This window comes from Somniosus microcephalus, chromosome 21, assembly GCF_052327205.1.
Source record: "Somniosus microcephalus isolate GS21.2 chromosome 21, FLI_Smic_1.0, whole genome shotgun sequence".
In the NCBI taxonomy this organism is placed as follows: Eukaryota; Metazoa; Chordata; class Chondrichthyes; order Squaliformes; family Somniosidae; genus Somniosus; species Somniosus microcephalus.
In genome coordinates, this window is record NC_141007.1 from 73,891,920 (window position 1) to 73,910,014 (window position 18,095).

The following is an 18,095-nucleotide window of genomic DNA, read 5'->3' on the forward strand; positions in this document are numbered from 1 at the left end:
GCACACTTTAGTGCCTCGCTCTGCTTTCTTTTCTCCTCTGCAACTGTATTCATGTGTAAAGCTCGACAGTCAGTGTTAGCTATTCACCCTTGGAGGGCATCACAGTCCAGTGTGATCCTGCCATGACATCCACACATGTGCACGTCCAGCAGCGATTGATGGATAGGTGCAAAGACACTGGCTAACTGTTCCCCTCGCACCCCCACCCCTACAACCCAGGAGCACTGAACAGCCCCCCAGTGTAGGTTTGGCTCGGTTTAGCTAACACAGCACAAACCGAGGACCTTCCTGACCCGCATAGCTCGGCTACTCACGGGATAAACTCGCGGAACCGTCAGGGAGCTGCACCTTTGAAGGATATAGTTCAAGGCTCTTCTCCGTACTTCCCAGAAAGCAGAGAACATAATCAGTGACCACGGCTTTTGACTCCATTTTGTCGCTTTCTGGCCCTGGAGGCTGGTCCTGGTGGAGGAGGCAATAGTAACAAGCGACAGACTGCTCGGCTATGCTGGAAATAAGCAGACGCACTTCTCTTAGCACAATCTTTAACTTTACAGCACTAACATGATGCACACATAAGGGACATAAGAAATAGGAGCAGGAGTCGGCCATTTGGCCCTTCGAGCCTGCTCCGCCATTCAATGAGATCATGGCTGATCTTCTGCCTCAACTCCATTCACCGGCCCTATCGCCATATCCCTTGATGCCCTCACTAGTCAGAAATCTATCGACTTCTGTTTTGAATATACCCAATGACTGAGCCTCCACAGCCCTCTGGGGTAGAGAATTCCAAAGATTCACCACCCTCTGAGTGAAGAAATTTCTCCTCATCTCAGTCCTGAATGGCCTACCCTTTATCCTAAGGCTGTGGCCCCTGGTTCTAGACTCCCCAGCCAAGGGAAACATTCTCCCAGCATCCACCCTATCAAGCCCAGTAATAATTTTGTATGCTTCAATGAGATCCCCTCTCATTCTTCTGAATTCAAGAGAATACTGGCCTAGTTTACTCAATCTCTTCTCATACGACAGTCCCGCCATCCCAGGAATCAATCTCGTGAACCTTCATTGCACTCCCTCTATGGCAAGTATATCCTTCCTTAGGTAAGGAGACCAAAATTGTACACAATACTCCAGGTGTGGTCTCACCAAGGCCCTATATAATTGGAGTAAGACTTCTTTACTCCTGTACTCAAATCCTCTTGTAATGAAGGCCAGCATACTATTTGCCTTCCTAATGGCTTGCTGCACCTGCACATTCACTTTTAGTGACTCATGTACAAGGACACCCAGGTCCCTTGGAGCATCTGCATTCCCCAATCTTTCACCATTTAGGAAATACTCTGCCTTTCTGTTTTTTCTACCATCTCTAAAACCCAGTACACATTACCTCCCAGGACAATGCCACACGGAGAGTGCAGCACTCCTCTTTCTGCAGATACTTTCTTTAAGAACCTTCACAAATGTAAAAGTAACATGAATGTCCGACGCTCCAGATTTGCTCTGAGATAGTGTAGGTTTGCTCCTCCCTGAATCGTGCTAGAGCAGTGTTGTCCAATGCGTTAGCCACTTGCCCCATGAGGCTAACAGGGTATCCAGATGTGGCTAACTGCACTGCCAATTAGTAACCAGAAAGTGAGTAATAGACACTGCTCGCTGAGCCTGTGATCACAATGCTCATATTCACACGGTGTGTGCATGTGTACTTTAACTTTTTTGCATGTTTGTTGGTAAAATGGAAAAAGACTTGCATTTCTCCAGCGCCTTTCACGACCTCAGGACATCCCAAAGCACTTTACAGCCAATGAAGTACTTTTGAAGCATAGGCACTGTTGTAATGTAGGAAATGCAGCAGCCAATTGCGCACAGCAAGCTCCCACAAACAGTAATGTGATAATGACCGGATCATCTGTTTTAGTGATGCTGGTTGAGGGATAAACATTGGCCAGGACACCGGGGAGAACTCCCCTGCTCTTCTTCAAAATAGTGCCATGGGATCTTTTACGTCCACCTGAGAGAGCAGACGGGGCCTCGGTTTAACGTCTCATCCATAAGACGGCACCTCTGACAGTGCAGCACTGGAGTGTCAGCCTAGATTTTTGTGAAGTGGGACTTGAACCCACAACCTTCTGACTCAGAGGCGAGAGTGCTACCCACTGAGCCACGGCTGAAGGACGAAAAGTAGAGTGCGATTGTTTGATAGTTACGACCTCCATGGTTACTGAACAGTGTTAGATGTTTAAGTAAATACACACACATGAAGTATTGTGCAAGGCGTTTTGTACTAAAATGACTGCATGTAGCTAAAACGGTGTCACCGTAGCCACGTCTGTAGCTAGTCAGTGATATCATAGAATGATACAGCACAGGAGGCGGCCATTTGGCCCATCGCGGCTGTGCTGGCCCTTTGAAAGAGCTGTCCAATTAGTCCCACTCCCTGGCTCTGTCCCCATAGCCCTGCAAATGTTTTCCCTTCAAATATTTATCAATTCCCTTTTGAAAGATACTGGGGCAGTAATTCCTCCCCAAACGCGTGAGTACGGAAGGGGTACTCACTCGTCTGGCCGGAGGAAATGCCGGTTTTCAGCATGCACAGCGCATGCGCTGAAAACCGGCATTTCCTCTCCTCTAACCCAAGAGGTGAAGAGGCTAGCGCGTGCGCTGTAGGGGGCAGCGGTGCGTCTTGGATTTCCTCTGTTTTGGGGGATTTGCGCATGTGTAAAGGCCTCCGGTCTTTACGCTTGTAAAAAGCACACATAATTATTTATTTTTACAGGTAAGTGGTGTTTTAGTGCAATTTAGAAATTTTTTTCCCACAGGTTTATTATTTTAAAGAATCTACAATAAGGTAAGTTTCATTTTAGACCCTTTTTATTAAAAATTTATTTTTTTCAAAAAAAAAATTGTTTAAATTATTTTTTTTTAACTTATTTATACTTAATTTAATGATTGGGATGTTTTTTAAATTTTTATTTAAAGTTTAAATAGTGTTTTGGGCCCCTGTAGTTTTCATGAGTTTGACAGTTCTTACTGTCAAACTCATGAATGAGTTTCCCCTCCCCTGATTGGCTGCACAGTGCTCACCTGATCCCAGCCGGCACATCGCACTAACTATGCCGCTGGATCAGGTAAGCACTGCGCGCCGACAGCTGAACCGGGCCAGCGACAGGAAATGCAAGCAGGCCCAGGCTTCAGATGTCGGCGCGCAGGGTGAGTGCAGATCGGGGGCTTGCACGCGCGGCAAGCACCCGATCCTAATTTCAGGGCCACTATTGAATCTGTTTCCACCACCCTTTCAGGCAGTGAATTTCAGCTCATCATAACTCGCTGCATAATAAAAAAAAACGTCCTCATGTCGCCTCTAGTTCTTTTGCCCCATATCTTAAATCTGGTTACCGACCCTTCTGCCACTGGAAACAGTCTCACCTTATTTACTCCATCAAAACCCTTAATGATTTTGAGCACCTCTATCAAATCTCCTCTGCTCTAAGGAGAACAGAATATCTATTGGGCAACACTGGGCTTGTGCATGTTTACAGGGGCACTGGAAGCCCTCTTGTACCTCAGCGGTCTATTCTTCACGTGCAAGTCTGGGCACAATGTTGTGGGGCCATTCAGCTGTGGGGGCATCACCCCAATGTTCACACCCAATATTCCTACTTTTCATCCGGAGTCACTGGAATAACAAAAACAACCAGGAGCCCTAACCTTGGAGCACTGAGGCCCAGTATAGCTTGCCAACTGCTGCCCACTGACTCAGGGCAAATAGAGACTGACCCATTATAGTCTGCACGGCCCAACAGCACCCCACAGAGCATTTACCCACTCAGCCACTAGGGGAGCGATGTGTTATAGTTTATACAACAACAATAATCTTGCATTTATATAGCACCTTTAACATAGTAAAACATCCCAAGACGCTTCACAGGAGCGAGTATCAAACAAAATTTGACACCGAGCCACATAAGGAGATATTAGGGCAGATGACCAAAAGCTTGGTCAAAGAGGTAGGTTTTAAGGAGCATCTTAAAGGAGGAGAGAGGTGTGGAGAGGTTTAAGGAGGGAATTCCAGAGCTTAGGGCCCAGGCAGCTGAAGGCACGGCCACCAATGGTGGAGCGATTATAATCAGGGATGCTCAAGAGAGCAGAATTGGAGGAGCGTTCTCACCTCTGAGAATGTGGGTTCAAGTCCTACGCATCTGGCCACAATCTAGGTTAACACTTCAGTGCAGTACTGAGGGAGCGCTGCACTGTCAGAGGTGCTGTCTTTTGGATGAGACGTTAAGCTGAGGCCCTGTCTGCCCTCTCAGGTGGACATAAAAGATCCCATGGCACTATTTGAAGAGGAGCCGGGGAGCTCTCCCCAGTGTCCTGGCCAATATTTATCCCTCAGCTAGCATCGCTAATACAGATCATCAGGTCATGTATCGCATTGCTGTCTGTGGGAGCTTGCTGTGCGCAAATTGGCTACCGCATTTCCTTCATTTACAACAGTGACACTTCAAAAAACACTCATATGAAGTGCTTTGGGAGTCCCAAGGTCGTGAAAGGCGCGACATAAATGCAAGTTCTTTAGATCTTCTTTCTTACCTCAAATCCACAGCTGCTATAGTGCCCATTCCGCCAAAAAATGCCCCTTTGCTGAGGCGTTTAGTGATGAACGCTCGAAGCTCTGGCTCAGCCACAATGGACAGGTTAGAGGCCAATAAAGAGAGACTGCGGAAAGCATAAGAGTTGCATTGCTCAGCAAAGCAGAACAAAGGGTCTCACACAACTAAACACCTTAAAAAGACTTGATCTCACCTTCAGACACGTGTGTGCACACATACTCTTACAGATATTCACTTCTAATCAGCACGGGGCAAGTACATTTACCTTTCCAATATTCAGAGAAGGGAGAAGCTCGCATTTCTATAGGGTAATAAGTCAGCTGGTGATACCTACTGAACCTAAAAACCTGAGAAGATAACATTGATCACCTGATTGTTATCCAAAGTTACCAAATGGCATGTGGTGAGTTGCCATTCTCTACCAGGCCACCAGGAGGCACTCGCCACAGCAAGTCCATCCAGGAAGCTGCCCCAACAGCGACTGAGAGCAAGAACAGCAAGAGCCCAACAGGTCACCTCTCGGTCAGATAAAACATGGCAGGGTGGTGGGGTATGAAGATAAGGTGGGCACAGTGGAGTAGTGGTTATGTTACTGGACTAGTAACCCAGAGAACTCAAACTCAAATGGCAGAGGCAGTTTGAGAATTTGAATTCAGGTTTTTTTTAAATTGGAAATAGTAAAAAAAGCTGGTAACAGGAGCTGTCGGATTGTCATAAAAACCCACTTGTTCACAACACCCCGCCCCACACCCTCACTCACCCCGACACCACACCCTCACTCACACACCCTGCCCCACACCCTCACTCCGACGCCACACCCTCACTCAGTCCGACCCCACACCCTCACTCACTCCGACCCCACACCCTCATTCACTCTGACACCCCGCCCCACACCCTCACTCACACACCCCGCCCCACACCCTCACTCACACACCCTGCCCCACACCCTCACTCACACACCCTGCCCCACACCCTCACTCACACACCCTGCCCCACACCCTCACTCACACACCCTGCCCCACACCCTCACTCACACACCCTGCCCCACACCCTCACTCACACCCTGCCCCACACCCTCACTCACACACCCTGCCCCACACCCTCACTCACACACCCTGCCCCACACCCTCACTCACACCCTGCCCCACACCCTCACTCACACACCCTGCCCCACACCCTCACTCACTCCGACCCCACACCCTCATTCACTCTGACACCCCGCCCCACACCCTCACTCACACACCCCGCCCCACACCCTCACTCACACCCTGCCCCACACCCTCACTCACACACCCTGCCCCACACCCTCACTCACTCCGACCCCACACCCTCATTCACTCTGACACCCCGCCCCACACCCTCACTCACACACCCTGCCCCACACCCTCACTCACACACCCTGCCCCACACCCTCACTCACACACCCTGCCCCACACCCTCACTCACACACCCTGCCCCACACCCTCACTCACACCCTGCCCTACACCCTCACTCACACCCTGCCCCACACCCTCACTCACACACCCTGCCCCACACCCTCACTCACACCCTGCCCCACACCCCCACTCACACCCTGCCCCACACCCTCACTCACACACCCTCACTCACACACCCTGCCCCACACCCTCACTCACACCCTGCCCCACACCCCCACTCACACCCTGCCCCACACCCTCACTCACACACCCTCACTCACACACCCTGCCCCACACCCTCACTCACACCCTGCCCCACACCCTCACTCACACCCTGCCCCACACCCTCACTCACACACCCTCACTCACACACCCTGCCCCACACCCTCACTCACACCCTGCCCCACACCCTGCCCCACACCCTCACTCACACACCCTGCCCCACACCCTCACTCACACACCCTGCCCCACGCCCTCACTCACACACCCTGCCCCACGCCCTCACTCACACACCCTGCCCCACACCCTCACTCACTCCGACACCCCGCCCCACACCCTCACTCACTCCGACACCCCGCCCCACACCCTCACTCACTCCGACACCCCGCCCCACACCCTCACTCACTCCGACACCCCGCCCCACACCCTCACTCACTCAGACACCCCGCCCCACACCCTCACTCACTCCGACACCCCGCCCCACACCCTCACTCACTCCGACACCCCGCCCCACACCCTCACTCACTCAGACACCCTGCCCCACACCCTCACTCCGACCCACACCCTGCCCCACACCCTCACTCCGACCCACACCCTGCCCCACACCCTCACTCCGACCCACACCCTGCCCCACACCCTCACTCACACACCCTGCCCCACACCCTCACTCCGACCCACACCCTGCCCCACACCCTCACTCACTCCGACCCCACACCCTCACTCACTCCGACACCCTCACTCACTCCGACACCCTCACTCACTCCGACACCCTCACTCACTCCGACACCTTGCCCCACACCCTCACTCACTCCGACACCCTGCCCCACACCCTCACTCACTCCGACACCCCGCCCCACACCCTCACTCACTCCGACACCCCGACCCACACCCTCACTCACTCCGACACCCTGCCCCACACCCTCACTCACTCCGACACCCTGCCCCACACCCTCACTCACTCCGACACCCTGCCCCACACCCTCACTCACTCCGACACCCTGACCCCTTGACCCAGCCATGCTAAGTGACGGGGTAACTTTTAGCCTTTAAATCCAGTGTTTGCGGGGTTTGGGATATGGCGGGAAGTTAACCAGCGCTGTGTGGTTTGGTTTTAGCTGATTAAACTTGGACAGTCCCCCTACATGCACTCGGATGCTCTTAAGCATTGGCTCTTGCCACTCTGCACCTCAGTTCTGAGAGTTTGGGTAAATTGGGTACATCGCTCCAAGGAGAGTGCGTGCACTCCAGACCCGGCAAAAGGAAACAATGCCGGTGTGGCTCGCTCAGGAGTTTGGTTTGAAGATTAAGAGTGACGATGGGCTACAATAATGAGGAGACCAAAAATGAAACACGGCGTTTGTTGACACCACCTAGTACAATTAAAGTAGAATAAAGTAGAGTCCTGACGAAGGGTTTCGACCTGAAACGTTGACTCTATTTCTCTCTCCACGGATGTTGCCCTGGCCTGCTGAGATTTTCCAGCATTTTCTGTTGTTATTTCGGATTTCCAGCATCCGCAGTATTTTGCTATCGTAAAGTAGAATAGTATTGTCACCGCCAGGAAGTAAGAGGGCAATACTAACCCAACATTGCCTGGAATGTGGCATCTGATCCAGTCAAGCTGTAGACTCTACATGGCTAAGGGCATAAGAATTAGGAGCAGGAGTCGGCCATTTCGCCCCCTTGATCCTGCTCCGCCATTCAATAAGATCGTGGCTGATCTTCTACCTCAACTCCACTTTCCCGCCCTATCCCTATATTCCTTGGCTCCTTTAGTATCCTAAGTTCAATGTGTAATTTGATCCAATCATCCCATATGTACAGAAACATTCACAAGTGTGGGATTTTTTTTTAAATTACATTATGCAGCCCTAGTCCTGTAGATCTTTATGGGACAAAAGTCACATGCTGAGACAGAACAACAGCCTCCTTTACCTGAAATCCTCCCGAGACCCCATTTCCTTGGGGAAGGTGTCTGACGATCCATTTCTTCTGTCTCCCAGCTGCTGCGATCTGCAAGATAATTTGCGGTTATTGCTCCATTTCCATTATACACTGGCCACTCCCAGCCGGGGCTCAGTGGGTAGCACTCTCCCCTCTGAGTCAGAAGGTTGGGGGTTCAAGTCCCCCTCCAGAGACCCGAGCACAAAATCCAGCCTGACACTTAGTGCAGTGCTGAGGGAGTGCTGCACTGTCAGAGGTGTTGCCTTTCAGATGAGACGTTAAACCGAGGCCCCATCTTCCCTCTCAGGTGAACATAAAAGATCCCATGGCACTATTCAAAGAAGAGCAGGGGAATTCTCCCTGGTGTCCCAGCCAATATTTATCCCTTAGCCAGTATCATTAAAACAGATTATCTGGTCATTGAACTCGCTGCTGTTTTCGGGAGCTTGCTGTGCACAGATTGGCTGCCACGTTTCCTACATCTGCGGGCGAGACCAGAACTAGGGACACAAATAGAAGATAATCACTAATAAATCCAATGGGGAATTCAGGAGAGACTTATTTACCCAGAGAGTGGTGAGAATGTCAACTCGCTACCACAGGGAGTGGTTGAGGCGAATAGTACAGATGCATTTAAGGGGAAGCGAGGTAAACACATGAGGGAGAAAGGAATGTGTTGATGGGGTGAGATGAAGAGGGGTGGGAGGGGGCTCACGTGGCACATAAACACCAACACGGACCTGTTGGGCCGAATGGCCTTTCTGTGCTGTTAATACCATGTGTGACTACACTTCAAAAGTACTTAATGGGCCATCCTGAGGTTGTGAAAAGCGCTATATAAATGCCGGCCTTTTTGTTTAATCTACTGAAATCAGTGCAAGTTACTGCTGCTACAACAACAACTCGCATTTATGTAGCACCTTTAACGTAGTAAAAATTAGATCCAGTTGGGCAGAAGGAGGCATTTGTAAACGAGGCTGATGGGGAGTCCAAGAACCAACCTTGCTGTGGGTCGGAGACTCGTTGTTCACAAGCCCATAAAACCTGCAGCACAATAAAAGTATCTTCACTAGCACGGCTTTGCTGTGTAATTACCATCCGGGTACAGGTAACCCATCTGGGACAGTTAATATAGCCCAACTGACTTGTCTGAGGCCTTTACCAAGTTTCGATGTGATTCAGGAAACAGAGACTTTAACACATCTAACTTCCAGGTTTATTCATAAGCATTTTAGTAGATTTGGTACATTATATACGACCTACTGCTCACTTTCCTCTGAGAGAACCCGGGACCTTGTGCCCAGACGGTCCACTGGCTCTTTTATCCCTTGCCCGGGTTAACCCGTTTTACAGCGCTCCTGGCCTACCACTGGCTCCTCTCGTCTGATAACAGCCTGCCCTCTACAGGCTTCTTTTAACCCACTTGTCAGGTTCTGTCCCCATGGCTTAAGTATCATATTTGGGCTACAAGCTCCGAGTCCTCTTATTCTCCCTTACCTTGTTTTTAAACCATCTTTAAAGGTCTCTTTGCTTGTAAGCAGTCCTTCGTTATTCAAGAATGTGTCATATCAACACATTCTTTTACCATATACATATCTTCTTATAAGTAACAATTTTCTCCCTATGTAGCAGAATTTTGTCTTCTCTGTCTTAATCTATCAGCCATGTCCTTGTTTTGCAGGCACATAGATTCCAACTGGCATGGAAATTGAACCTCCCCCCCTCCCCCAATATACTTCAATTTTTTGCTGAAGCTTGATTTTAGCTAGCGTAGCACAACAATTCACAACACACATTCATATCTAATGATGCACCACCCCATCACCAAAATACTTTGCTGAATTTTCTAATAAAAAAGAGTAATGATTATATTTTACTTTGGGGGAAAAAAAAAACACAGCATCGTCCAAATGAGGCAGGAAGAGTAGATCACAGAGATCAGTACAGAACGTGGAGGCCATTCAGCCCATCTGGTCACCCGGCCATGGAAACCGACAGTCCGCCACCACAGAATCCAACTGCCTTGAATGATTCCAGAGTTCTTCCTCCACTACCCAAAGGGTGGTGGGGGTCTGGAACTCACTGCCTGAAAGGATGGTAGAGGCAGAATCCCTCATCACATTTAAAAAGTACCTGGATATAGAAACATAGAAGATAGGAGCAGGAGTAGGCCATTCGGCCCCTCGAGCCTGCTCCGCCATTTAATGAGATCATGGCTGATCATCCAAATTCAGTACCCTGTCTCTGCTTTCTCCCCATATCCCTTGATCCCTTTAGCCTTAAGAAATATATCTAACTCCTTCTTGAATATATTTAATGAACTGGCCTCCACTGCCTTCTATGGTAGAGAATTCCACAGGCTCACCACTCTCTGGGTGAAGAAATTCCTCCTCATCTCTGTCCTAAATGGCTTACCCCTTATCCTTAGACTGTGACCCCTGGTTCTGGACTCCCCAGCCATCGGGAACATCCTTCCTGCACCTAGTCTGTCTAGTCCTGTTAGAATTTTATAAGTTTCAATGAGATCCCCTCTCATTCTTCTAAACTCCATGCACTTGGAAGTGCTGTAACCTACAAGGATACAGGCCAAGAGCTGGAAAGTGGGATTAGACTGGAGAGCATTTTTTCAGCCAGCACAGACACGATGGGCCGAATGGCCTCCTTCTGTGCCATAAATTTTTATGATTCTGTGATACCTTACCTGGAGATGGTTCCAGGTATTCAATCACTCTGTGTATAGATGTTTCTCCTGACAGCAGTCCTATCCCTCACCAAGTCCTGCTCACACATCGTCCCTGTGCTCCCCGACCTTCACAGAAATCACAGAAACCCCAGTGCAGATAGAGGCCATTTCGGCCCATCGAGCCTGCACCAACACATATCCCACCCGATCCCCGTAACCCCTACACCAACACATATCCCACCCTATCCCCACGTATTTAATCCCCCTAACACTAAGGGTTTTTGCTGGCCTATTTTAATTGGACCAACAGGGGTGGCATTGAGTTGCCCCAGTGTCACCTGACAAAAGTCAGCACCACAAGTGCCCCTTTTGAAGGACACCACTAATACAAGCAGCTATGTGGTCCAATTAAATGAAAGATGCTTAAAATAAAGCAACAACGTCCCATTCCAACAACACCAAAGGAACCTTATACACCCAAATCATATTATTGCATGTGTCTATTAAGACACTATCCCCAGCGGTGCCCACCAATCGCAAAAGGCCTCGAGTGTACAGGTGGACACTGCATATATTGGGGGGTGTAGTTAATATAGAGGGGGACTGCGACAAAATACAGGAAGACATTAATAAACTTGCAGAATGGGCATGTAATTGGCAAGTGAACTTCAATATAGAGAAGAGTGATGTGGTACATTTTGGTAGGAAGAATAAGGAGGCCACATACTCCTTGGAAAATAAGTGTCCAAATGGGGTAAAGGAGCAGAGGGATCTGGGAGTACAGCAACACAGATCACAAAGTAGCAACGCAGGTTAGTAAGACCATTAAAAATAAAGCAAATAAAGCACTCGGGTCCATTTCTAGAGAGATAGAATTGAAAAGCAGAGCAGTTATGTTAAACTTGTATGGAACCTTGAAAAGGCCACACTTGGAGTACTGTGAACAGTTCTGGTCTCCATATTATAAAAAGGATATAGAGGCACTGGAGAAGGATGATACCAGAACTGAGAGGTTATACCTAGCAGGAAAGATTGAACAGGTTGGGGCTCTTTTCTCTAGAAATGACCGAGGGGTGATCTGATAGAGGTGTTTAAGATTATGAAAAGGTTCGATAAGGTAGACGTAGAGAAGTTTCCACTTGCGGGGGAGACTAGAACCAGGGGTATAAATATAAGATAGTCACTAATAAATCCAATAGGGAATTCAGGAGAAACTTATTTACCCAGAGAGTGGTGAGAATGTGGAACTTGCTACCACAGGGAGTGGTTGAAGCTAATAGTATAGATGCATTTAAGGGGAAACAAGATAAACACATGAGGGAGAAAGGAATAGAAGGATATGTTGATGGGGTGAGATGAAGAGGGGTGGGAGGAGGCTCGTGTGGAGCATGAACACCGACAAGGACCCTTGGGTCGAATGGCCTGTTTCTGTGCTGTAAATACTATGCATGCTCCATGCCAGCCAGGCACAGATAATACTGCGGAAGAGGGGCAGGCAGCCAGAGCTGCCCTCGCTCATCCTGCACCTGTGTGACCTGCATTGGCTCCTGGTCCCTCAGTGCCTCGAATTTAATAAAATTCTCATCCTCGTCTTCAAACCCCTCCATGGCCACGCCCCTCCCCATCTCTCTAACCTTCTCCAACCCTCCGAGATCTCTGCGCTCCTCCAATCCTGGCCTCTTGGCAGGTCCACCACTCGCTTGGCACCACATAAGAATTCGGAGCAAGAGTAGACCATATGGCCCCTCGAACCTGCTCCGCCATTCAATTCGATCTCAACTCCACTCTCCTGCCTGATCCCCATATCCCTTCATCCCTCTAGAGTCCAAAAATCTATCGATCTCAGCCTTGAATATACTCAACGACTGAGCCTCCACAGCCCTCTGGGGCAGAGAATTCCAAAGATTCACCACCCTCTGAGTGAAGAAATTCCTCCTCATCTCAGTCTTAAATGGCCGACCCCTTATCCTGGGACTATGCCCCCTAGTTCTAGACTCCCCAGCCAGGGGAAACATCCTCTCAGCATCTACCCGGTCAATCCCCCTCAGAATCTTGTATGTTTCAATGAGATCACCTCTCATTCTTCTAAACTCCAGAGAGTATCGGCCCATTCTACTCAATCTCTCCTTATAGGACAACCCTCTCATCCCAGGAATCAATCTAGTGAACCTTTGTAGCATCGCCTCCAAGGCAAGTATATCCTTCCTTAGATAAGGAGACCAAAACTGTGCACAGTGCTCCAGGTGTGGTCTCACCAGAGCCCTGTACAATTGTAGCAAGACTTCTTACTCTTATACTCCAACTCTCTAGCAATAAAGGCCAACATGCCATTTGCCTTCCGAATTGCTTGCTGTACCAGCATGCTAACTCTGTTTCCTGTCCGAGGACACCCAAATCGCTCTCCACCACTTGTCAGGTTACAGAGCAGTTGGGAAGGGCAGGGAGAGACGGACAGAATTTCAGGTTATGCAGTGATTTTTTTCCCCCGCTTTTGGTTTGAGGTGTTTCAGAAGCCGGTTTAGTGACAGCTTCTGAGCCAAAATATTTCAGCATGAATTAAAAAGATTGCATTTATACAGCACCTTTCACCACCTCAGGACGTCCCAAAGTCAACAAACAACCACCTGTATTTATATATAGTGCCTTTAACATAGTAAAACATCCCAAGGCGCTTCACAGGAGTATTGCAAGACAAAAAATTTGACACCAAACCACATAAGGTGAAATTAGGGCAAGCGACCAATAACTTGGTCAAAGAGGTAGGTTTTAAGGAGCGTCTTAAAGGAGGAAAGAGAGGTCAAGAGGCAGAGAGATTTAGGGAGGGAATTCCAGAGCTTAGGGCCGAGGCACAGCCATTAATGGAGGAGCAATTATAGTCAGGGATGCTCAAGAGGGCAGAATTAGAGGAGCGCAGAGATCTGGGCGGGGGCTGGAGGAGGTTACAGAGATAGGGAGGGGCGAGGGCCATGGAGGGATTTGAACACAAGGCTGAGAATTTTGAAATCGAGGCGTTGCCGGACCGGGAGCCAATGTAGGTCAGCGAGCACAGGGGTGATGGGTGAACAGGACTTGGTGCGAGTCAGGACACAGGCAGCCGAGTTTCCAATCACCTCAAGTTGACGTGGGTGGAGTGTGGGAGGCCAGCCAGGAGTGTGTTGGAATAGTCAAGTAGGTTTTGAAGTGTAGCCGGTGTTTGTAATGCAAGAAATAAAGAACGGCCACGGGAAAGCAGAACAGGCCGGCGGCTGGCGTTGGGGAGCGGGGAAGGAGCGCTCGCTGGCTGCCGCCCTGGTGTCGGGGGCGGGCATGAAGTAAGCGGAATCCCGGCGCGGCCCTGACCTGAGCCACCGGTACAGGCCGTAGTAAGTGTCCGTTTGCTGCGGGTCCCTCGGCGGCTCCTCCTCCGGCTCCGCGTCCGTCTCCTTCTCATCGCCGTCGATGGAGTCTTGGAAGGAGGTTTGGTGGATCATCCCCTCCCGGTCCTGAGGCCCAGTCTCTCGCTCCCGGTCCTGAGGCCCAGTCTCTCGCTCCCGGTCCTGAGGCCCAGTCTCTCCCTCCCGGTCCTGAGGCCCAGTCTCTCCCCCCCGCTCCCGGTCCGTCGGCTTCTTCGGTCCGCAGGGTCGGTTGGTCCGTCCTTCAATAACAGCCCGCCCGCCCCGCACAAACGTTCCGGCCGGGCGCCTATTCACAGCTGAAAGAAAAGTCAGGCCCCAAAACGTTTTACAGCCAATGAAGTACTTTTTTTTTGAAGTGCAGTCAGTGTACTCTTTTGATGGGTACATAAACAAATAGACTGTAACTAAAATAACTTTAAAAGAAACTTAACAAATTAAATTAAAATTTCATTGGCCAGGGTGGTGATGCACTCCAGTCCCCGCGGCGCCCACCGGTCGCAGAAGGCCTCGAGCGTGCCGGTGGACACCGCGTGCTCCATCTCCAGGGCCACCCGGGCGCGAACATGGCCGCGGAAGAGAGGTAGGCAATTGGGCCGAATGACCCCCTTGACTGCCCGCTGCCTGGACCAATTTGTAGTGTATGTACTTTGAAGAAGGAACTATATTCTGCAGCCCCTGTATACTGCAGTACCAGTAGTGACCACCCCAGTATATAAGCCTGTGTAGTAACTTTGTATAGTAATTCCAGTTTTGTCTCCATTCAGTAAACACCTGTTATAACCAACTCCTGCAGTCCGTGTCTCAATTACACACGGATGTTACACTGGCGACGAACAGATCCAAACTTACCTACAGTTCTGCACCACCTCACGGGGATCCATCCCTGAAGCGAAGTTCTTAGAGGTCGAGACCAGAAGGAAGAAATCCAAAAAGAAAAAAAAACAAACAGAAGAAACGGGCGTCGACCGTGGGCAACCGCCCTCTGATTCATCGAATTCGAAGATTTGCAGGAAAGGCTGTCGAGAGCTGGGCTTGGTTATCCAGTTTATGGTGTTCCAGCTAATTGGGCTGGTGGCAGGTAGTACACTGATCCTTCCTGGGCTGCGGCGGGCTAGAGCTCGATCGGGTGGCTTTTCAACGGGGCCGAGCAGCATTGTCGGGAAGAGGAGAGAGAGGGTGGAGCACACAGGGCGCGGCCGGTGCTACGAAGCTGGGCAGCATACAGACCCGAGAAGAGGGAGGAAAGTGTCCCATAGGGTCTGCTCTGATGACGGGAACAGTAATTAAAATAAAAGAAATTAGAAGCGCAGAAAGCCGCGAGGAGCTGCAGTTTGCCACGGGGACCGCGGAGAGCGGCGTTGGCAGCAGCGCGGGGGGGAAGTGCGCGAAGACCATAGGGCGTCACCATCAAGGCATAAAAACACCAGCAACAGCGCTAGCAGCAGCGGAAAAGACAGAAAGCACGGGAGGCGCCATCTTAATCCAGCGGGGAAGAAGGCAAAGCGTGGGAGGCGCCATTTTGTTCAATCGGGGAAGAAGGCAAAGCGCGGGAGGTGCCATCTTAGATCTCCAAGATGCCGAAGACTGGCAATATCACTGCCTTCGATAATGCAATAGAAGACTGGACCACGTATGTGGAAAGAGTCGAAGTATATTGCAAGGCAAATGAAGTAGCCGATGAGAAAAAGGCATCGGTACTACTAAACTTAATGGGCGCAAGAACGTACGGCCTATTGCGGAACCTGATCACTCCAGTCAAACCGATGGCGAAGAGTTTTAACGAAATTGTTGATATCCTACAGGAACACCTAAATCCTACACCGCTGCTGATAGCAGAAAGATTTAAATTCCACAAGAGAAATCAGCATAAAGATGAGAGCAATGCTGATTACCTTACGGAACTACGCAAGCTATCAAAACACTGCCAGTTCGGAGCAGGACTGGCAGATACCCTACGGGACAAATTTGTCTGTGGACTCCTGAGTGAAGGAACACAGAAGAGGTTACTCTCGGAGAAAGAGCTGACGCTAGATAAGGCTTTCAGCGTGGCAGTATCGTACGAAGCAGCAGCAAGGGGAGCTGCGGAAATACAGCAAAAGCCACAGGAATACAGCACCCATGAAATGACACGGGGATTTGAAAAATGTTATCGCTGCGGCAGAACAACCCATGACCAGAAGGACTGCTGGTCCAAGGACAAAACATGCAGGCAATGCAGAAAGATGGGACACATTGCACGAGTTTGCAGGTCCGGGAAGAAGACTAACGACAACAAAAAGACTACTAAGGAAAAGTACAGGAAAGTACAAAAGATGATGGACAGTAGTTCCGAAGACCAGAAGAGCGATAGTGAATCCGGGAACAAGAGACGAAGCTGTCTCAAACTACACAACGTAATCACAAAAGAGGATCACCAAACCATTTGGGTCACCCTCACGATAGCAGGGTCCCAAGTCAAAATGGAATTGGATACAGGATCAGCCCTGACCGTCATGAATCGACGAGACTACGAGCGGCTATTCTCACACATACCCTTGAAAGACACATCCATTGTCTTGAAGTATACCCCAGAGGGAAAATAAGGGTGCCTGTCGAATACAACGGCAAGGAAATACAGAAATTGTATCTGTACATACTGCAAGATGGTGAACCACCGTTATTGGGACGTGAATGGATCAGAAAGATAAGTTTAGACTGGCACTCCATTCAGGCACTGACGGTGGCTGGTAAAAAGGATGACTACGTCACACCTGGACGATTGTCAAAAATCTTGGCTAACGCTAAAGAGGTATTTCAACAAGAACTGGGAACTCTTAAAGGTGTAACCGCCTCGATAAAAATAGAAGAGAATGCAATTCCCAAGTTTTTCAAAGCAAGACCGGTACCGTATGCAATTCGCCCAGCCGTCGAGGCAGAGCTGGAGAATGCAGGCGTGCTAACTAAGGTAGACTGGAGCGAGTGGGCGACACCCATCGTTCCTGTCATGAAGAAAACGTTAAACAATAAGTCTGAGGAGCCAAGGAAGGTTCGCATCTGTGGGGACTTCAAGGTGACTGTGAACCCAGTCCTTCACACAGTACAGCATCCTCTTCCGAGGATAGAAGATATTTTCGCCTCACTATCTGGAGGGAAACGTTTTACAAAAATTGACAGCGCAAGCATATTTGCAGATGGAGGTTGAAGAATCCTCTAGGAAATATCTCACGATAAACACTCACAAAGGTCTTTACCAGTATAGTCGACTGGTATTCGGAGTTTCATCAGCTCCGGCTATATGGCAAAGAGCGATGGAACAAGTCCTGCAAGGGATTCCGGGGACTCAGTGTTACTTGGACGACATCCTAGTGACAGGTGAAAATGACAGTGAACACCTTGCCAACCTAGAGCAGGTGCTCACTAGACTAAGAGAACATGGGCTACGAGCCAATCGCCCCAAGTGCGAGTTTTTTAAGAAACAAATATCGTATTGTGGCCACGTGATTGATGAAGAGGGGTTACATAAGTCCCCTGACAAAATTGAAGCGGTAGTTAAGGCTCCGGCGCCTGAAAATGTGTCGCAACTGAGGTCATTCCTCGGATTGGTGAATTACTACCATAAGTTTTTGCCGAATTTGTCCACAATTCTGCACCCACTGAACGCCCTGCTACAAACTGGAGTAGCATGGAAATGGAGCGATGAATGTAAGCGGGCCTTTCAGAAGTGTAAAGGCCTGATCACTTCAAGAGAAGTATTGGCTCACTACAACCCATCACTACCGATAAGACTGGCGTGTGATGCGTCTCCCTACGGCGTTGGAGCGGTACTGTCACATAAATCCCTTGATGGTTCAGA

The 18,095-nt window shown here is 49.6% G+C and overlaps 1 protein-coding gene across 2 annotated transcripts in view; it reads right to left on the bottom strand.

The window, feature by feature from the left end:
• c21h17orf75 (chromosome 21 C17orf75 homolog) overlaps positions 1–14,457 on the bottom strand; it is a 29,826-nt gene extending 15,369 nt beyond the window's left edge. For both annotated transcript variants that reach the window (XM_085963958.1, XM_085963959.1), the window contains exons 1-4: positions 14,208–14,457; positions 8,177–8,254; positions 4,588–4,713; positions 362–508 (exon numbers count right to left, since the gene is read on the bottom strand). In XM_085963958.1, the coding sequence (XP_085820084.1) occupies positions 362–508; positions 4,588–4,713; positions 8,177–8,254; positions 14,208–14,338 (482 nt within the window). In that variant the 5' untranslated portion in view covers positions 14,339–14,457. The remainder of the gene's footprint in view (positions 1–361; positions 509–4,587; positions 4,714–8,176; positions 8,255–14,207) is intronic.
• Between the last annotated feature and the right edge of the window lie 3,638 nt (positions 14,458–18,095).